The sequence below is a fragment of the Dendropsophus ebraccatus genome, chromosome 1, assembly GCF_027789765.1.
Source record: "Dendropsophus ebraccatus isolate aDenEbr1 chromosome 1, aDenEbr1.pat, whole genome shotgun sequence".
Lineage (NCBI taxonomy): Eukaryota > Metazoa > Chordata > Amphibia > Anura > Hylidae > Dendropsophus > Dendropsophus ebraccatus.
Genome location: NC_091454.1, coordinates 23,161,229 through 23,183,594, shown reverse-complemented (window position 1 = coordinate 23,183,594; position 22,366 = coordinate 23,161,229). Strand labels below are relative to the sequence as shown.

The 22,366-nt window shown below is 43.9% G+C and overlaps 1 protein-coding gene across 4 annotated transcripts in view; it reads left to right on the top strand.

The window, feature by feature from the left end:
* GRIA1 (glutamate ionotropic receptor AMPA type subunit 1) overlaps nucleotides 1-22,366 on the top strand; it is a 181,068-nt gene that overhangs the window by 118,518 nt on the left and 40,184 nt on the right. For all 4 annotated transcript variants that reach the window (XM_069969098.1, XM_069969099.1, XM_069969100.1 and 1 more), the window contains exons 8-10: nucleotides 9,825-9,935; nucleotides 14,055-14,261; nucleotides 17,903-18,273. In XM_069969098.1, the coding sequence (XP_069825199.1) occupies nucleotides 9,825-9,935; nucleotides 14,055-14,261; nucleotides 17,903-18,273 (689 nt within the window). The remainder of the gene's footprint in view (nucleotides 1-9,824; nucleotides 9,936-14,054; nucleotides 14,262-17,902; nucleotides 18,274-22,366) is intronic.

Below are 22,366 nucleotides of genomic sequence, written 5' to 3'. Positions count from 1 at the left end.
TGAACCTAGCCTAAAAATTACAGTCACCCACATTTTTTTCAAATTTCAAATAAATAGGTTATTGGCTATTACACGCACCGACAGTGCAGGGGGGGCTGTGGGGAGTGGCAGGAGGGGCTCCGCAGATAATCTAAAGGAGATAGCGGTGGTCTGCTGCTCCTGCTCCTATTACACGGAGTGACGGCAGCAGGTCGTTGTTATCCTAATCATTTGTCTTTCAACATGTTGAAAGACAACGAAAGACAGCGATCAAGACATCGTGCATGTCAGCTGATTGTAGCCTTTATTACACAAAGCAGTTATTGGCCGTAATGATCGCTTCGTGTCATAGCGCTTTTGAACGATTAGCGGACAAAGGCGAAATTTCAGCGAACAAATGTGGAATTACACTGAACGATTAGCAAACAATTGACTATGATTTTAGGGTCAGATCTAAATCAACGTGAACAATTTTTCGATCGTTACCTGCTATTACACAGGGCGATTATTGTTTAAATTCGAACGTTATAACGTTTTTCTACATGATAATCGTGCCGTGTAATAGGGTCTTTAGGCTTGGATTTGTTTCTTTTTTTTTCTTTATTTGTATGGAGGTTGGATTCAGCAAGATCGAGTGAGTTCAAGTTCAAGTATTCAATAATACCTTGACCTCATGATACAGCGATGGGTTCTCTTTGGCATAATAGAGGAAATCCTGTACACTCTTTACCTCAAATTACAAATTCCACAAATTATCTTCTCTGCGTTAATTAACATTTTAATGAGAGTCGTGCGAATCGTTCATTAGAGGAAATGAGAAGCCAGCTTTAATGAGTGGGGACGTCCAAAGAGGGGAAATAGAGAAGCTCTCGGCTGTCTTTGCTCTTTTGTCTGTAGAAAGGAACCGCAGAGCAGAGGGCAAAGACGCCAACCTGTGCCTTATATTATGAAGCTCAGAGCACAGTGTTACTTTGATGGTAGTGAATGGCACACCCCGCCAAGCCATACAACACCGCACCGAAACGTAAATGCTCTGTAGATGATTCTCAATATGAAGTTAATGAGCAGAAGGATCTATAATGTTTTTGATTTTACCTAGTAAAGGGCTTAAAGGGGATTTCCATAGCACCGGCCTTATTCAGAGTATTGGGGGGGGGGGGGGGGTGCAATACTACACACTACATGGTTACCAGTGTGAAAAAGAGTCCTACCATATAGAGATCACCTACCTATAAAATAGATCATACATAAGATTGCTGGGGACGCCAGTGCTATAACCTCCATTAGTCACCTCAATAGAGCCCTGATTTGTCTGTTCTCTTCCTCAGGGCCAGCTCCAGGATTTTGTGGGCCCTTGGGCGACAGAGACTCGCGGGGCCCCTTTGTGGAGCAAATCATGTAGTGACAGTAAAAGACCAGGTCCTCTTATAGATGCCCCCCCTCTGTGTAGCCCCCTTACAGATGGCCCTTTCTATGTAGTCCACCTTATAGATGGCCTGCTGTGTAGCTCCCTTATAGATGGAGCCCTCAGTTTAGCCCCCCTTATAGATGCCCCCCTCTGTGGAGTCCCCCTTATAGATGGCCTCCTCTGTGTAGTGCCCCTTATAGATGCCCCCTCTGTTTAATCTCCTGAATAGATAGCCCCCCTCTGTTTAGTCTCCCTTATAGATGCCCCCTTCTATGTAGTAAGAGAAACAGATTGCTGAACTCAGGGAGAACAGCCAAATGACAACACTGCCGGCTGCTAATGAAAGCGCTCAATGCAGTGAAGTCCTAGGTGCATTGCCCCCTGGGAAACATGAGTATGCAAAAGAGGAGTCCGTGGAGCCTCATTGAAGAGTCTCAAAACACAGGACTAGCCAGATATCCCTCTGGGAAGGACCCAGCCAAGTGGCAGCTCCTGTTAGGAAACCACCAAATCCACCATATTAAGTGGCCCTATAAGTCAGTGTAATGACAAGGGATAAACCAAGGCTAGGTAACCATCCACAGACAGCTGTTTCGGGGTGTTGCCCCTCATCAGTGTGGAGCAGGATTCTGGCTAGGTGGGAGCAATGCCTAGTAGAGCCATAAGAGAAACAGATTGCTGAACTCAGGGAGAACAGCCAAATGACAACACTGCCGGCTGCTAATGAAAGCGCTCAATGCAGTGAAGTCCTAGGTGCATTGCCCCCTGGGAAACATGAGTATGCAAAAGAGGAGTCCGTGGAGCCTCATTGAAGAGTCTCAAAACACAGGACTAGCCAGATATCCCTCCGGGAAGGACCCAGCCAAGTGGCAGCTCCTGTTAGGAAACCACCAAATCCACCATATTAAGTGGCCCTATAAGTCAGTGTAATGACAAGGGATAAACCAAGGCTAGGTAACCATCCACAGACAGCTGTTTCGGGGTGTTTCCCTCTCATCAGTGTGGAGCAGGATTCTGGCTAGGTGGGAGCAATGCCTAGTAGAGCCATAATCTATAGTGTCCCTTATAGATTGTTCCCCTCTGTTTAGTTTTCCTTACAGATGGCCCCCTCTGTGTAGTGCCCCTTCTAGATTGCTCCCCTCTTTTTAATCTCCCTTACAGATGGCCCCCTTCTGTGTAGTGCCCCAAATAGATTCCTCCCCTTTGTTTAGTCTTCCTTATTGATTGCCTCCTCTGTTTAGTATCCCTTATAGATGGCCTCCTCTGTTTGGTCTCCCTTATAGATGCCCCCTTCTATTTAGTCTCCCCTATATATGGGCCTTATGAGCAAACCAGATAAAATAAATAATAATAATAATAACTCACCTAACAACTCGCTCTCCCATTGCTAAAGATCTCCCTGCGCAGCTCTCTTTCAGCACAAGCAGCGCGTGTTAGAGACGATGTCTGTGCTGGAAGTTCATCCATCCGGTTGCAGTTATGTGTACATCTTAAAGGGAACCAGACGGAGATATTGGCGCCGGAAGGTGAGCGAGCCCGGTATGCTAACTATATGAGATGAGTCCGATTCTCATAGAGAATGACTGGAGCCGTCATTCTCTATGGGCGTCGGACTCATCTCTGGAGCGCGCACGCACGGCTGCCGGCGGTGATATCGCCATCCCGGGACCAGGTCCAGGAGCGAGACTTGCAGCAAATGGTAAGTACCTGGGGCTGCACCAGGGGGTCGGGCTGGCTCTGCGTCGGAAAGCCGGATTACAGGTTCCCTTTAAAGGCGTACATGCAACTAACTGGTGTGCTCACCCAGGAATCCAGGACAAGTGTGTCCTGAATCCCCGTGATGGCCCTAGATGGCGGTACATCTATCTGGGCCCACTAGAGGATGCTAGGGGGTGCTGTTGACTACGTACCAACTCCTGGACCTAACCCAGAAATGATCGATTATAAGCAATGAAAACAGGCCCCTAGAGGCACTCTGAGCCTCAGCACTTGCCCAAGCTAGCCAGATGCTGACGCTGACCCTGCTCTTCCTCATCATGGACATATATTGAGAAGGAATGTGGTGCTTGGGACTTACATTCTAGTGATGATGATGGTCATACTGATGAGACCCCCTTGGAATCATACATTTGGTGTTTTCTGGAAGTTGAGTGAAAAATGTGCAAGTATAAAAAAAAATAGGGATTCTCTTTTGATCTCTTGAATAGGTTTATAGGGATTCTATTACTTATTGAACCTTTTAAAGGGTTTTCGGGACAAAATAATTTAAAAAATGCTGGACAGCATAGGGGGCTGTAAACACAGTGTCGCAACTCGCCTCACCCAGCTGCCGCTCCTTGTCGCCAGCTGGTCTCCTTTATCTTCTAGTTTCAATGATGTTTCAACACCAGAGGACCTGTCCGTGCAGCCAATCAGGGACCAAGGCGGGACACTGCTACAGCTACTGATTGGCTAAGCAGGCAGATCCTGTGTTGTCCAGATAGAGGAGACTAGCAAAGACAGTGAGCAGTGGCACGGAAACAAGACAGGTGAGTAATGACTCTGTTTGCAGAGCCCCCATTTTGTCCCAACTCTCCCTTTAAGGGTAGATGGGCACATGTTGAAATTACAGTGAAATATGTATTAATCAGTGTTGAACAAAATTGTACAGATTTTTGTACTGGTTTTGTAGATTCCTTGTGGAAAACAGTGAAACATCTAATCTCCACCACCCCCTATACACCCTCCGGAAACAATTTGTTATGTATTATGCTGCAACTCATGATTGGCTGCAGTGGTCACATGTCGACGTGACACTTCACGGAGAGTGGACCATATACAGAGCTTATACTCCATAGGGTCTCCATAGACAAATCCATGCAGAAAGTCTCTAGCCAATTCATCATTTATGAGCTTACACTTATTGTTTTCTTTTTGAGTATCTCAGATCAATGGCAAACTCAACTCTGCTACATCTCTACTGTATGTAACATCAAACAGAATTTTCCAATAGCATACACATTAGACAGCATGCACTCTCCGTCAATGAACAGTTCAAAGAACCAATTTTCCATTGACTTGCAATCTTATTGCCATCCCCTAAGGCTTACCTCTTTGAACACTACAGACTACGTGCTTCATGTCACCTGTACCTTGTTCTTAGTGACATTGCTCAGTGACTCTGAAACTGGACAGCTCAGGGGGGGGGGGGGGGGGGGGGGGGGAGGTCGAGAGTCAGCGTCTTCTTATAGCAAAGGCTAACGCAATGTGATTGGAAGCTGCCTACACAATAAGGCTTTCACATTGGATTAGAGTCAGCCGCCCCCATGCCTTTACATCCAGCCACAGTAGAGAGGTGCTAATATTCCAAGCTCTTGTCCAGACTGTGCGCCCTGTACTGCCCAAAGTCATTGTATATCTTCTATTTACTTTTTATTATATATATTTTTGGAATTATTATATGAAGAGTTTCTAGATATGAACTATAGCCTTTTATAGTTCTCTATTTTATTGGTTGTCTCATCAATACAACCCACTATTAACCAATATGGATACTCTAAAAGGGGGTCTCTGTCGTGCCCACCTGAGGGTAACTGGTAACAAATTGCCACAGCAAAACCATATGTTCTCCAGGGGCTCAGGGAACCAGTCAGCTCTCATAGTAAAGGGGTTGCCTGTGATAAGAAAATCCTTTTATACCCATATGTTTGGAATTTTAAAGGGGTATTTCGCTCAAACATAACTTTTCAAGTTGCTGCCCATGGTGAGATTAAAAATTCATTCCATACTTGTTATTATCTATTCAGTCTCCTTCCCCCTGTTCTGAGCTGCTGCTGCTGAAGGCACAATAAACAGTGTGTGAGCTTTTCTCTCCGTCTCCCCCTCCTCCCCCTCCCTTCCAAGACGGCTGATTTAAACAAGTCCCTGTCAGGCTGTATCTGCATCATTGTGTCTTCTTTGTGATGTTTGGAGGGTAAATCCGAGGTCAAGTTGCTGATGAATTCATTGTAATAGGGATAAGTTGCAGAAAGAGACTTGTTTACATCAGCCGTCTGAGAAGGGAGGGGCAGAAAGCAGAAACCAGCAGCTCAGAACTGTGGGAAGGAGACTGAATAGATAATAACAAGTATGGAAGGAATTGTTAGTCTCACCATGGGCAGCTACATATGAAAAGTTATGTTTGAGTGAAAAACCCCTTTGGAGACAACACTCTAGTAAGACAACCACAGTGGTTCTGACTAGTTCAAGCATATAGGCATCATGACCCCTTCTATGAGCCATGCATGCATTACATACACCATTTCATGTAAATATGTAAATTTCCATCATGAATTTCCATGAAGTAGAGCAAAAGCTGCAGCTACATCCCCCTCCTCCTTTCCCCTCCTCTCCTCACTATCTACTGTTTACATTACTCTCTACAAATTCATTGGCGTCTTGCAAGCTTTATGGAAATTAGAGAAGGTGCCATATAAATATCCACTAAATTGTGCAAAGATGATATATGTTTTATAAGGGCGTTCCTTTCTAACATGTTCCCTATCCACAGAATAGGGGATTAAAGGGAATCTGTTAATAGGTTTAATCTGCCTTAAATGAGGGCAGCTTTAAACTAGTAATATAAATGCTGAACAAATCGGTGTATTACTTAAATCATTTTGTTCAGCCGTTCTCCTAATATGCAGGAGAATAGGATTCTTGTCACACCCCTCCCTCCACCCTCCAGCTTCTAGAGGGCGGAGTTTCTGCTTCTCATGAATATCCAGGACTACTCGGCTCATGCACATAATGGAGAGAACTACTTATTGTCCATGTTATTCAGGATATCTCTGGATCATCTGCACAGAACAATGTAATTGTACCCTGAAATGGAACAATGATCCTGCTTGCGAACCAAGGGGGAGATTTATCAAAAATGGTGTAAAGGGAAACTGGCTCAGTTGCGCCTATCAACCAATCAGATTCCACCTTTCATTTTCCAAAGAGTCTGTGAGGAATGAAAAGTGGAATCTGATTGGTTGCTAGGGGCAACTGAGTCAGTCTCACTTTACACCATGTTTGATAAATCTCCCCGAAGTGTCTGTGGGGCTGCCTGAAAACAACCGTGTCGTGTACTACGGTTCTGGTCACCTGTCCCCGTCTAATATATTGTATAGTTACAGGATTGTACATCATGCTCTCTGTGCGAAGTGAAGAATTTATTCTGAATTGTGTCATTATCAAGCACAGAAAGGCTTGTACCCTCAAGGGCTACGGCACTAGGGAAGCGAAAATCCCAAGGCGGCAGAAATGAGGACCTCATTGCCATCTTTATTCTCTATCTTGTCACCAGTGATGCATTTATTGCTCTAAATGACTTGCAGCAAAAGATAGAGGCGTCTTAGCAACTCGCTGTCTGCTTCTTGTATAAGACAAGGCTGTATTCTTATGGGTTATGTCCACCAATGTTGTATGTACGGGAAGTACCTGCAAAATGGCAATAGAATACCTGTTTCTTTGGTTTACTCTGAACCCCTTCGTTTTCGTTTATTCCTCCTCGTGTTTAAAAGCATTTTTTCACCTGCAGACCCATATGAGCCCTTATTTTTTGCACACTTAGGCTATGTTCACACTGCGTAAAACTACGGCCGTTGTCTCCGATGGCAACAATGGCCGTAGTTTTTGTGCAGCGGAACACAGCCTATTAAGCAATGGCATCCCGGCCGGAGCGTACACACATCGATCTGTACGGCCCCGCAAATAACTGACAGGTCAGTTTTCTGCGGCCGAAATTTAGTGAATTTTGGCCGCAGAAAGACCTGTCAGTTCACACGGTGAAGCGAGCGGCTCTGGCCGCTTGCTTCACTGTGGGCTATGGGAATCTCTGATGCGGGCGCACGCTGATGCGCCCGCATCAGAGCTCTGCAGCCGGAAAGAGATCACTGGAGAGATGATCCGGCCAGGCCGTTCCGTGACCCGGCCGGGGTCACGGAACGGCCGGTCTCATACGTAGTGTGAACATAGCTTTATTGTACATTGCAATGACAGGCTTTAATTTTTGCATAAAATATGGTGCGAAACCCGAAAAAATTATATGTGTGGTGAAATTGAAAATAAAACACAATATTTCGTATTTGGGGTGGCTTTGTGTTTACGCCATGCACCCTATAGTAAAACTGACATGTTATCTATGTTCCTAAAGTCGTTACGATTACAACGATATGCAACTTGCATGACTTATATATTATTTGATGGCTTTTAAAAAATTAAAACCTTTTTAAAAAAAAATGTTTACTAAATGTTCCTTAAATTTTTTCTATTCCCATCCTTATAATGCTTTTATCCTTTGGTCTATGGGGCTGTATGAGGTGTCATTTTTTGAGCCATGATCTGTACTTTTTATTGGTACCTTATTTGCATATATGCAACTTTTTTGATTGCTTTTTATTTATTTTTATTTTTCTGAGACCAAAAATGCACAATTTTGCACTTTGGAATTTTTTGGTGCTTACGCCTTTAACTGTGCAAGATTACAAGTGATTACACACTCGGCGAGACCAAATACGTTATTTATTTATTTTTAATGAAAAAAATGGGAAAAGGGGGTGATTCTGACTTTTATTTGGGGAGGGGATTTTTTCATATACAGTAATTAAAAGCCCCCTGGGGGACTTTTATATACACAGCACTGATCTCCCATTGAGATCAATGCAGTCTATATAATAGAGCACTGATTCGTCAGATCAGTGCTCTATCATACTGGTCTGCAGCAGACCACATACATGGATTGCTGAGGGGGGGATCAGTGTCATTCCGAAGCTGAGCCCCTGCCGGCTCAGTATATTGGATCAGGCCTCTAGACACCAGGGAAAGGGCTGCAAAGGACATTTAAAGCGACTCCGTACCCACACTCTGTCCCCCCCAAACCACTTGTACCTTCAGATAGCTGCTTTTAATCCAAGATCTGTCCTGGGACCCGTTCGGCAGGTGATGCAGTTATTGTCATAAAAACAACTTTTAATCCTACAGAGCTGTGTCTAACAGCCGGGGCTTACATTTGTATATGCATTAGGCTGGCACCACCTCTCCGTCCCTCCTCCCCACCCTCCTCATTATTGGGAATGATCCAGGAAAATTTAATGCTGTTTGAGCTTTGCACAGGTGTATTAACGATCCAGCCCATGTGCCGGGCTGCCACAGGTGGGGAATAGGAAGCAATCTGCCTGGAGTATTCCTAATGATGGACAGTGGGGACGAAGGACGGATAGGGTGTGCCAGCCTAATGCATATACAAATGTAAGCCCGTTAGACACAGCGCTGCCGGATTAAAAATTGTTTTTTTATGACAATAACTGCATCACCTGCCGAACGGACCCCAGGACAGATCTTGGATTAAAAGCAGCTATCTGAAGGTACAAGTGGTTTGGGGGGGTTAGATTGTGGGTACAGAGTCGCTTTAAATGCAGCCGGGATCGCAGCGGATCAGAGTGGGGTCGCGGCGCAGCCCCTCTCTGAACCTCTTCACCTAGTGCAGGGGTTAAAAGGGTACTCCGGCGGGGGAAAAAATGTTCTTTCAAATCAACTGGTGTTAGAAAGTTGTATAGATTTGTAAACTACTTCTATTAAAAAAAATCTCAAGTATTTCAGTACTGTATGTCCTGCAGGAAGTGGTGTATTTTTTCCAGTTTGACATTCTTTGACAGTTTGCTCTCTGCTGCCACCTCTGTCCATGGCAGGAACTGTCCAAAGCAGAAACAAAAGCCCATAGTAAACCTCTCCTGCTCTGGACAGTTCCTGACATGGACAGAGGTGGCAGCAGAGAATACACCACTTCCTGCAGGACATACAGCAGATGATAAGTATTGGAAGACTTGAGATTTTTAAATAGAAGTAAATAACAAATCTGTATAACTTTCTGACACCAGTTGATTTGAAAAGAATAACGTTTTCAATAGCGAACCCCTTTAAGCAAAGTAAATGACCCCAATACGTCATTCATATCCTAGACTTCTACATCACAGCTGGAGACTTAAGTTATATTTTTCTATCAACCACAATAAGATCTGGTTGAACTTAATAGACTTGAAGTCTTCTTAAATCCCGGTAACGTTTTTAACAGCGTGGGCCGTCCACCAGATTACTCAGAAATACGAGCTCTCACTCTTGTTAATGGCTCTTGACAGCCGGAGCTGCTGCCACTGACTGACAGTTTTAAATCCCCTTGTAAAAGACGCCCACACTCAATACGCTGTCACTACACCGCTCCGAACCAACCGGGGAAACAATGATTTATTAGCCAATGTCATAAAACACAGACAAAGTTGTTGTTTTTTTCCCTCCCTTCAGTCTTACCTGCTGTGGAAATTGCTAAATTACATAAAAATTGTTGTTGTTAGCATATTGAATTGCATGCTTAATGGACCAGAACTGTGTAAAGGAGCCAATCACGGATAATACGCTTTTCTTTCCTTATTAACAGATTGCTACGTGGAATGAAGATGATAAACTTATCCCTCTGGCGACTGATGCCCAGGCGGGAAATGAGTCGATAGGAGTGCAAAACAGGACGTACATTGTCACCACCATATTGGTACGTAGGCATTGGTTCGTTGAGTTTTTACTACTTTTTGAGGTTAGAATAAGATTTCGAGGACTAATGGTACTGTCGTCATATATAACCTCATAATAGGATGTCTTGTAGCTAGAATTATCTGTGAGGCCTTATTCAAACATCCTGTAAAATTGTCCGTGGTCACAGATCCGCGATCAAGGACAATTTTAGGGCCCGTGAATCCCTATGGCATTCACACCATCCATGCCGTGGTCCTTGCAGCAAAAAAATAGAACAGGTTATACTGTGGATGGCGGCACGGATACCTCCCCCCTCTCCTTTCTCTGCTCCCGGCTCTCATGCCCCCTGCTTCTGTCACCTGCTCCTGTCACCCGCTCCCGTCTCTCAGGTCCCCTGCTCCGGTCACCCGCTCCCGGCTCTCAGGTCCCCCGCTCCGGTCACCCACTCTCAGCTCTCTTGTCTCCCACTCCTGTCACTGCTACTGGCTCTTATATCCCCCGCTCACCAGCTCCTGGCCCCTGCCCTTGACGTCGGCTCCCATCTCCCATCTCCCCCGCTCCTGGCTCCCATCTCCCCCACTCCCATCTTCCCCGCACCTGGCTCCCAGCTTACTGTGAATCTGTACCGCCAGACAGCCCCCCCCCCCCCCACCAACCCGCCGGTACTGTTTTGTCGTTTTTGCCAGGGCACGTCTGGTCCCAGGGTTTGTCTGTCTCCTCGTAGAAGATGGGAAGACAGCACTCCATGGGTTGGTGGTGCACAAGGTGGAGTAATCCAGTAATGTATAGAAGGAATCTCTCACCAGATCAGTTTGAGCTTATTTATTTAGTGCAGTATGCATCAGGGTACACAATTCGGCCAAACATGACCTTCATCAGCTTGGCCTGTTTTGCCTTTCTCCTGGGGTCCATATTCAGGCTAAAAACTACTTTTCCAAAAAACTAATTTTTTCAGCACCAATTCGGATTAAAAACTTTCAATACGGGACAGTCATGGAAAAACCAATGTTTACGGGTTTTGGTGAGAGCCTTGTTCACAACCCGTAAACTCGTTGTGAACAAGGCTCTCGCCGAAATGCATAAACAATGTTTTATCCAGGACTGTCCCGTATGGAAAAGAAAAGAAAAAAGAAAATAAGTTTTTAATCCACATCGATACTGAAATTTTTTTTTCTATTTTTTTTTTGGATGCTGTAATTCTGCTTTGAAGTGATTCGTGCACCTGTGGATTTTTAGGTGAGTGAATGCAGCCGACTGGTTGCATGTTTTTGGAATAAAAAAAAAAACATATTTTATTCCAATGCTTTGGTACCATTTCAGTTAGGCAAGGTCTAAAGCGTCCGTGCTCTAGGCCTGCAGTGCATCTCTCTCCGCCTTTCTTCTTTGTCGACACGCCCCTGAGATAGATCTCCAGCTTGCCAAAGATGAAGATCCAGCCCAAGGGTATGAAAAAAAAGAATAGAAGAGGCGCTGCAGGCCTAGAGCACGGACACTTTAAACCATGCCTAACTGAAATGGTGCCGAACCATTAGAATAACAGTTGTTTTCAGCCTGAGAGAGACATAGACAGGCAGCAGGACCAGACATGCCTTGATAAAGATGACAAAACGGTACTGGTGGTTTGGGGGGCAGTCCAGCAGTACAGATTCGCTATAAAGGAATTGGAGACAAATGTTAAATTGCCCTGTAGCTCCTCCACAGGGGAAATGAAGCATTGCGCGGGAAAGCCGATACCGCGGTCCTTTTTTTAACCACAGCCCGGTTCCCGTGTACAGAGCTGTTCTATTCCCAGGCACCAGCTGAAGCACTGGAGGCGAGCTGGCTGCCCACCTCCAGTGGTTCCATTAGAATCAATTATATATGTGATTTTTTTTTAAAAATAATCCCTTTAAAAAGCTGTCTTGAATTTGACAGCGCCATTTTTGTATACAGACTGAGACTAGTATTGCAGTTCAACAACAATAAAGGCAGTAAAGCAAAAAATAAAAACAACAATAAAAGCAAAAAAGCTGATTTTCTTGACTAATATGATACATCTTATAAGAATTCTGTGAGCTTCCCCCACCATTGTTTATATTGTTTAGGCTGTGGAAGCTTACTGTAACCACAAAGCTATATACAGATGGGGGTGCATCTCATAGCGGTATGGTAAGATAGCATCGCTTAGTCAGTGTACATACAGACACTTAGGGAGGCATTTATTAAGTCCGGCGTTTTTTACGCCGGACGTAAAAATGCCCCCGCAGCTCCGGCGCTACGGAGATTTATGTAGAGGCGGACTGCCTCTACATAAATCCCGTGCGCGCCGTTGCGCACCGCCGAAAACCTACGCCAGCTGAGGACTGGAGTAGGTTTTCGGCGTACATTTTGGCAGAACGGATGATAAATCGCGCGGACTCTGAGTCCGCGCCCTCCGTTCCGCCCACTCTCCGCCCCTTTTCCGCCCCCTTTCCGCCCCCTGGCGTACTCGGCGGAAAGTGCCGATTTGCGAATATTTTATTCGCAAATCCGCCATTTTTGCTTAAAAAAAGACGCAAATCGGCACTTTCCGCCGAAAATCATCCATTCGCCGGATGATGCATGTGGCCCTTAGTGATATCTGCAGATGATTTATAGCCACTGACAATAAGGTAATGACAACAGAAAGCTCAAGGGATTCTTTTCTAAAGAACGAAAAAAGACAAGCGCAAAAAAGAAAAAAGTTCATGATTGGCTCCAACTTTTAGGAAAAGTACAACTATTTGATGGCCTGGCACAGTTTATGATTCTTTTGTACTATGATGAAACACTCAGCATTCACCTAGGGAAAAAAAAAAAAAAAAACATTAAGGACCAGCAAGTGATGCAACTAGCTCCTTTAAAAGCCTTGGTGCTAAGTTTCAGAAGACGAAAACTATCAACGAAAGCTGATCTATAGATACGGGTAATGGATCAGAATTTCTCCTGAATTTAGCTACCTATTTAGCCTTAGAACTGAAAAGTGGATCACACGACAGCTGGGTTCACACTACGTATATTTCAGTCAGTATTGTGGTCCTCATATTGCAACCAAAACCAGGAGTGGATTAAAAACAAAGTAAGGATCTGTTCACACAATGTTGAAATTGAGTGGATGGCCGCCATTTAATTGCAAATATTTGCTGTTATTTTAAACAATGGCTGTTATATTGAAAAAATGGCCGTTATTTACTGTTATATGGCGGTCATCCACTCAATTTCAACATTGTGTGAGCAGATCCTTACTTTGTTTTTAATCCACTCCTGGTTTTGGTTGCAATATGAGGACCTCAATACTGACTGAAATATACGTAGTGTGAACCCAGCCTAAGGCTGCGTTAAAAACTTGCACTTGATCGTATGGTTAACAATGTCCAACGTGTTTCGACGTTGAACCAACGCTTTCATCAGATGAAAATAAACTAATTCCAGCTGACATGGAGACTAGTAAAAAATTGTAACTTTATTGTGTGATGTTGAACTGATATAAAAATAATAAACCTGCTATACTCACCTCCTCCACTCCCCCACCGCCAAAGCTCTGGTCCCCCAATTCTCAGCTTCTTCCAGATTCTTGTGACACCCCACAGGAACTCTCCTGCCTAGCCAATCAGTGGCTGCAGAGGTGTCTTCCCTCAGTCGGTGATTGGTTGATCAGACCAGTTGCTGTGGGGATATGATATCACAGGAAACCAGAAGATGTAGAGAAGAACAGGAGCATTGGTGCAGCAGCTGTGGGGGAGCAAGGAAGGTTAGTATAGCATTTTTTTTTATTTTTACATCAACCCCCAGCCATTAATCAAATTTACATTTTCCCAAACAACACCTTTAACTAATACAGATTAGCCATAGTAAAAGGGGGAAACGGGGCCAGACAGTTTATTAACCCACATTACAAGGTCATATAACTTTGTAATGTGTGTTAATTAAGCAGAAAAAGTTAATGACCGCACTACCCCTTTAACCCGATATAATAATACTGCACAAGCCCAGCCGAGCTGCAATACCAGATACAGCCTATGACAAAGAATGGTGCACTTTCAAGGGGAAAAAAAAAATCTCTCTTTTTTTCTATGTTTGCTTCGATTTGTAATCTCTGTGTAACCAATGGAACAACTTTGTGTTTTTTTATCACCATTAGGAAGCCCCATATGTGATGTACAAAAAGAACGCCGATGAATTTGAAGGCAATGATAAGTTTGAGGGTTACTGCGTGGAACTGGCCCAAGAAGTTGCCAAGCATGTGGGATTCAAGTACAAACTCGAGATCGTAAAGGATGGAAAATATGGCGCACGTGATTCAGACATGAAAGCATGGAACGGGATGGTGGGGGAGCTGGTGTATGGGGTATGTTTATTCCATTTATACATTTTCTTATATACAACTTTGGGATTGCTTTTGCCTTATAGGGGTTTTTAATACAGGTAGGGCTGGGTTCACACTGTTTTTTTCACCAGTTTTTACGAAAACGGATGCTTTTGTGTGCATCCGTTTTTGATCCATTTATCCATTGATTTCCATTATGCATCCTTTTTTTTAATGTACACAAAAGTGTGGTCGACCACATGCGTTTTGATCTGTTTTTTTTTATAATAGAAGTCAATGGAAAAACTGTTCAAAATGGACGCACACAAACAGATGAATAAACATAGTGTCAACCCAGCCTATTATGGATAAATATATCTATCTATCCATTTTCTCATTGCTTTCATCGTCGCCATATGAATGCAAATAAGTAACATTGACAGAAGATGGCATCCTGATATATGTCGCTATATAGTTCAAGCTGAGATCTTTGCCACTGTAGACTACTATTGCAAGAGAGCAATATACAAGTCAATGGGGGAGATTTATCAAACATGGCATAAAGTGAAACTGGCTCAGTTGCCCCTAGCAACCAATCAGATTCCACCTTTCATTCCTCACAGACTCTTTGGAAAATGAAAGGTGGAATCTGATTGGTTGCTAGGGGCAACTGAGCCAGTTTCACTTTACAGCATGTTTGATAAATCTCCCCCATAGTATATGAAAGCCTATGTACAGGCTATGGACATGCCACAGTATACGTTAAATTACCTATTCGGACCGTATCCCAACTTATACCACAGTGGAAACAGGAAACACACAGTGAATGGGACCTGTTGATTGTGGTTGTAAAAGTGGGCCTTCCCTATCAGAATTTTCCACGTCCAAAAGTTTTTAGCTCTTTTATGACAGAAAACTGGAAATATGACCTACCTGTAGATATAAGGGTCAGTAGACGTCTCCCCTTCTATCCTTATGTATGTCAGCTAAGCCTTATCATAGACGCCAACATGGTAAGAAGGAGAAAAATCGATATTTACAAAATTTAGGCGAATGCCAGTGAGCCATATTCCGGCTTCCCATTGCTGTCACTGTAGGCAAATTTCTGCAATTACAGAATGTAATAAAATATTTATATATTAAAAAAGCAGCGATACCCGAGGCGTGTGTGTATCTAGTTTGTTAAGGCATCCCTACAGCAGGGAACAGGTTAAACTTAAAGGAAATTTCTTCATACCCCTTCAGGTTTTCCTAGTGTGAGGATTCCCAATAGGAGACCATGAGGGGAAAGGGAAGCTCAATGCTTTATTTATTACATTTACATGACCGATTGGAGTTTATACAGCGCTGTCTGACTGATTTCTATCTCTCCATCCAAAGTCTGCTCAGTGCATCCCCCCCCTTCCCGTCCTACTTTTATTTTTCCCCCTTTTCTACCCCCCCCTACGGCGATGGACATGTTTTTGCTTTACCTCCCTCGATGGAAGCTGGTAACCATGGCAACCTCACTATGGTGCCTGCGTTGCGGCCTGCAGCCATTATGGTAACCTTTCCTATTCTCACATGCTCTGTCTCAGTGGGTGCAGAATTTCAGCACTCATCTGACAGCGAGCCTACAGGATACTTTAGCTCTTTGCCCTGTACATCTCTAGGATGGCGTACGTGCCCTTTGGTTTACGGATATGAAAAGCCACTTAATGTATCTACATTATTATCTATTACTGGTACATGTCCTTTAAATTGCTGTTTATATAGATCCCATTTCGTTCATTTACTCGGCTGCTTTTTTTTATGAAGAGTATACAGTGTTTCTAGTTACAGATCGTGGGTAGGAATAAATCACATATGTGGCCTATGAATCCTATATCTAAAGGGGGTGCCGCATCACAGGCAACCCCTCTAAGGGCCAGTTCAAATGGAGTAAAACTGGCGGAACTCTCCGCGTGGAATCCCGCCAGCCTCAGTGTCAATGCAGGCAGTCTATGGGAGGGCTTGCACGTCTCCTCTCTCTGCGCCTCTCTGCTTAAAAGAATTGACATGTAAATTCTTCGACGCGGAGAGAGGAGGCGCAAGCCCTCCCATAGACTGCCTGTATTGACACGGAGGCTGGCGGGATTCCATGCAGAGATTTCTGCTGCGGAATTCTGCCAAAGAATCTGTGTGAACTGGCCCTAATACAGTAACCAGTATGGTGAGCAGTTGATCTTCACAGGATCAGCCGTGGCCCGTGGCGATGGTTGCAGGTGTTAGGTACAGGTGGTGAGCCCTGGTGTTTTCGGGCAACTTTGTCATGGTGGCCAGGAGTGGTAGTACCCACCCCGAACACACGGGCACCGGACCTTGGTAAAACTGCTGTGAGGTACAAGTACAGGGTGCGGAGCAAGAGATGACGTCCTGACTTAAACAGGGGTTTAACTTTACTTAGAAAAGCTGCAGTGCTCACAGGTGCTTAGTGCAAAAATCAACAATACTTTAGATAGACCTTTGAGGTACTGTACGCTGGAGAGAGCAGAAAAAGTGAAGACTTGTGTGCGAGGGTAGTATAGGGGCCGGATAGGAGCCCTTGTCTAATTAGTAACAGTACTTGGCCGGGATGTGTGTTGAATTGCTTGAAGAAGAACTTCTCGTACTCTCGTTAAGATACATCTGTAGATATCTGAACGCCTTCTGCCTACACTAGTTCGGAGACCGCCAAGAGAGGTAGTATGAGTCCCAGGCCTCTGTCTCTGGGTTTAGGTAACTAGTGAAGATTACCCCAATTAGTCAAGGGTAGTGTCTGAAAAATACTTTGGCTTAGTGCATCTTTGCGTTACTGGGGATCAGTCCCTCTTCCTCTCCTTAGGGAGTGACTAACTAAAGAAGATCCACGGCATAGACAAGGGGTTGGTCCTAGACTTGCAGTTACCTCACCTCTAGGGTTTAGCACTGCATACTGGCTGTTAGTCTCACGCTGAACTGAAGCTGAACTGAACTTCACTCCTCTAGGTCAGAACCTAGACTTGACAGGAAACCCCTACTTTATATAGGGTGGCATGACAGGAAGTAAGGGGGTAAAGAGAGTGCAAGAAAGGTAAAGTGGAGACAACTGTGATAGGTTGACCATAACACTGTTAGGCTAAACCTTTACACACAATTCAGTTGTGTACTGGGGAGAGTGGGACACCTAGTGGCTGAAGTGGAAATTACAGCTGACAGCTCTTGATTTGACACCTGAGAGAGTTACATTCTGAGAGGAGGTTAAAACTTAGAGACTCCTGTACTGGCACACTACAGGGGGACAGGATATCTTTCCACTTTCATTATGATTCCTTGTATAACACCTAATAACATTTCCTGCCGCATCTATTTATGTGGTTTAAACCATCAAGCAGGAAACCTATCTTTTTGGCTTATTTTCTTATTTTTCAAACCCGGGGCTCCTTACCCATGTGTAGACAACTGTTTCATGGTTCTTGCCCCTCATCAGTAACAAATAAGGTACTGGCTGGCTTTAGAGATGCCTTAGAACCAGCTCAGGGGATGTACTGGTTGTCATACAAGTGACGTCTACGTACCTATCCAGCACTCTGCTCTGTGCTGCACCCTGAGGCAAGGTACAATATATTTATATATTTTAGACTTTTAATTTGATGTTCACACCCTTGTCTTCTATGTCGCTCATTATTCTCCTTTTCCTTCTACAGAGAGCTGACCTCGCGGTTGCACCGTTAACAATTACATTGGTCCGTGAAGAAGTTATTGACTTTTCCAAGCCCTTCATGAGTTTGGGCATATCTATTATGATCAAGAAACCAATGAAATCAAAACCCGGTGTTTTCTCCTTCCTGGATCCCTTGGCTTATGAAATTTGGATGTGCATAGTCTTCGCCTACATTGGAGTTAGTGTGGTTCTTTTTTTGGTCAGTCGGTTTAGCCCATATGAATGGCACAATGAAGAGTTTGAGGAGGGAAGAGACCAGCCGTCTACGGATCATTCCAATGAATTTGGAATATTTAATAGCCTCTGGTTCTCCTTGGGAGCGTTTATGCAACAAGGCTGCGATATTTCCCCCAGGTGAGTCCAAAACATTTACTGTTACGAGTCTCTTATCTGGAACCTGTTTTATCAACAGATTTTTTTTTTTAGCAAGACTGTTGTCAAAGTTGCTTCATTTGTATAATTTAGAGGCTTTGGATGAGTACAAAAACTCTTCTGGGACATTCATAAGCCATAAAAGTCTGATAAATACAGATGCCACCAATGGTACCATCTCAAGAATGAAGGCCCCTGGTCCAGTCTGGCCTCATTGTGGTGAATAGTGTTGGTCAGTTTCATCCCACCGACTAGAATTAGAGCAAAACAGCCTTCTCCAGCCAACACAACTGCCCCAAAAGTTCTCTGGGACTCGCATCTATCAGACATTTATGGCATATCCCTTTACTGTCCCAGATGGGAACATCACTTTGAATTATGCATTTCTTTTGGGGGGGGGGGATCTTATGATGGGCAACCTGATGCTTACTTGGCTATATCAGAAGCTACAATAAACTTCAATGCATAGTAAAAAAAAAAAAAATTGTTAATATAGCACAAACAAATTTTCGGGGGAAATACATTGACGAGATCAGACTTTACAGAAATGCCCATCCATCAAGCCAAACATGATGAGTGAGGGCCCTGCTCGTAAGAGCTTACAATCTATGATGTGCACAAGCGGTGGTGGTATAGAAAATGGCAAACATAAGTTACTAAACTCCCATTTTCCCCATGAAATGAGGGCTGCCCTTCCACTTCTGGAGTAATAAGTTGAGTATCTTCCAATGCTCGAGTGCTCAACTAGAGTAACGAGCCCTGTTGAACAATAGGAGACTTGAGTATTAGTATTCGCTCAAGTATCAGGCTACTCGAAAGTAGTTGATACTTGAGCCGTTGATTGGCTGAGCGACAATAGCCAAGACAGATAGAAGACCAGAGTAGTAAGTACACTTTCCCCGCTCAAGCTACACCTTTGTATATTTAAGGCCCTTTTACATGGACCAGTTATCGGCTATGAACTTTTGTAGAAACGCTCATTCGACTAATAATTGGCCCCTTTAAAAGTGTCAGTGATCAGTCGACTAGCTGGAAGACATCTTTTTAAAAAAAATCACAATACCATTGTATTTAATGGGCATTATGATGATCCATGGCACACCAGCTAAGTAAATGTATTGTATAGGCCACATGAACAGTGCAGGGATCATTCTTGCGGCCTGAACCCTCGATTAATTGTACCTTGGTCCTTGTTTGCGGACGTTGACGGTCAAAGATTAGCACGTGTAAGAGAAACTTTAGCCTTGACCAAAAAAGAGGTCCACAGCCTCTTGGATAATTGAACCCATAGAGACAAGATGATTGATTCTTCTTGACCTGTAAAGCAGCTTTACTAACTTTTCCTGCTAAAGTTTTTGTTCCACTTTCGATGTCTTTTAAGGTAAGACTGTCATAAATGTAAGTGTCTTCAGTGCAGGAAATATTCCATTAAACATTACGTTCTCACCGGCCTGCAGATGAATGACACGATAATGCTGTTTTTACGTCCATTGTCCCTGTCATTATTAATAACTCCATTTTTCTGGAGCTGCAGGCCTCTAAAAGCTTTTCTATTTGTTATTAGGAGGTGGCGTTTCCTTCTCTAAAAGCTGCAGTCCTATTAGGACAATGTTCTGCTTCCTATTTATTTATTTTTTTGGTTTTATGATCAAGTGTTCTCAATGCTTACTCCAAAAATTTATGTAAGAGTTTAGGTGCATAATGTTTCACAAACATTTCTTCGAATGTGGAGCTTCCATTCTTTATGTGTAATTACGCCAGTCCCATATTGATAGTCGATTCTTAAAGCAAATGTTCCACCAGTACATTCGCTTTAAGTTTCACACATGGATAGAACGGTGTCGTCGCAGTGAAGCCGATGCCACGGTCCTTTTTTTAACCGCGGCCCAGTTCCTGTGTACGGCGCCATTCTATTCCCAGGCACCGGCCGAGGGTGAAGAACTGGAGGCAGGCTGGCTCCCCCAGTGCAAGGAAATCCCCGCCCCTCTATGATGTGGCTCCATTGATTCTTTTTTTTTTAATCAGAATAATTTTTTATTGAAAAAACTTTTTCACAAAACAGATTTTATCCCCGTACAATCGCAAGAACCCTAGAGGGAATACCCTCCAAATCACCCTCTCCCTCCCCCCCCCAACCCCCATACCTCCCTCCCACCCCTTAAAATGTCCAACTCCACACTCTATGTAAACATAAATCAAGTGCAATGGCTCCATTGATTCTAATGAAGCCGCATCATAAAGGGGGGGTTTCCACCCACTTGGAGGGGGCAGCCCGTCACCAGTGCTTCAGCCCGAGCCGGTGCCTGGGAATAGAATGGCACCATAAGCGTGAATCGGGCCGTGGTTCAAAAAAAGAACTGCAGCACTGGCGTCCCTGCACTGGCACCATTCTATCCATGTGCGAAACTAAAAGCTAATGTACTGACGTGGCCTACCAATAACAAATCAGTGGGAGTCTGACACTTGGTGCCTAACCAATCTGCTTATTGAAGGAACCATGGTGCTCATGTAGTGATGATTGGGTACCAGTCGGTGTTACACTAACGCCATGTGTGACATGGCAGGGTGGTGTTGCTAGACCAATGTCCCTAAGGTAATCCATAGTCTTCGTCAATAAGCAGTTATGCTGTAGCTTGTTATTTCCTTTAGCAGGTTTATAGGAACTTGTATAGGTCTAAAGCTTGGTGTAAGGCCTAGTACTAACACTTATTTTTAGTCATATTATTTGTAGCTTCAAAATGGCTGACACCTCTCTAGCTAGTGCCAGATTGACTTATAAGTTTTATCTCTCTGGACAGAGGGGGCTGGACATTCTTCTTTTTGCAGTGATTGTTTACTCTCAGCACACTTTATATGTGACCAATACACAACAAAGTTAAAAGGGTTGTCTGGCCAGGACACATTTTTTGAGCCATGCCTGGGAACTTGCGAAATTGCTTTGTCACATCCCCGAATGAGGATGGGAGAGCAGAGTACAGGTAGGGGGCAGGGCGCTAAGCGTATAATATATTTTTTACTTGACTGCTTTATGGACATGGAGCAAAAAGGGGTCCTGGCCGAACGACCACTTTAACCCTTGCATTGACAATATACCTCAGTATATCAGTATATACAACAAACACCATGCTGTTTAGTATGCTTAGTAAGTATTCCGTAGTCACACATCAGTACCTGATGTGCACACTGCAGTACCATGCATGGCCAAAAAGTATGGGGTTGTGCCTGGTAATTAAGGAATTCTAGTTGGTGTCAAGAGTCTTGCTCCTGCCAATCCAATATTAATGGGCAGTCCTACAAAAAGACCATTAAAGGGGTATTCCGCTGAAACATGACATATTCATTACATACTTGTTATTATCTATTCAGTCTCCTTCTCCCAGTTCTGAGCTGATGCTTTCTGCTGAAGACACAAAAAACTGTTGGTGAACTGCTCTCTCTATCTTCCCCTTCTCCCCCCCCCCCCTCCCTTCCGAGACCGCTGATGTACACAAGTCCTTGTCTGCAACTTTGTACCAACTTTGTAATGCCAGGAGGGATAATCACATTCAGTTTGTCAGCAACTTGACCTCAGATTAACCCTCCCAGCAGATAAAGCCTGCCAGGGACTTGTTTACATCAGCCATCTCAGAAGGGAGGGGGAGACGAGAGATAGAAAAGCTCACACAGTTTTTTGTGTCTTTAGCAGAAAGTAGCAGCTCAGAACAGGGAGAAGGAGACTGAATAGATAATATAAACAGACAATAGATAAGTATGGAATGATCTGTTAGTCACACCATGGAAAACAAAATATGAAAAGTCATGTTTGAGTGGAATACCTATTTAAAGTTCCATAAAATTTTTAGCGTACTGTGGCTTAAACTTGCTGGATAGCACCATGACTGTTTGTAAATGTAAAGATGTACTGTTGCTTGCACTTTTATAGGGGCAATCTGGCAGTCATTCCTATGAAGGAGCTTTGGCCATGTGTCGTGGACTATGTTAGGTGTACTATGGGAGCATTTTGGCTGAAACCAGTTAGTCTTTGCTTAGATAGGCCACCATTTACACTGGTTCATTTTGAGTGTGGTGTATATAC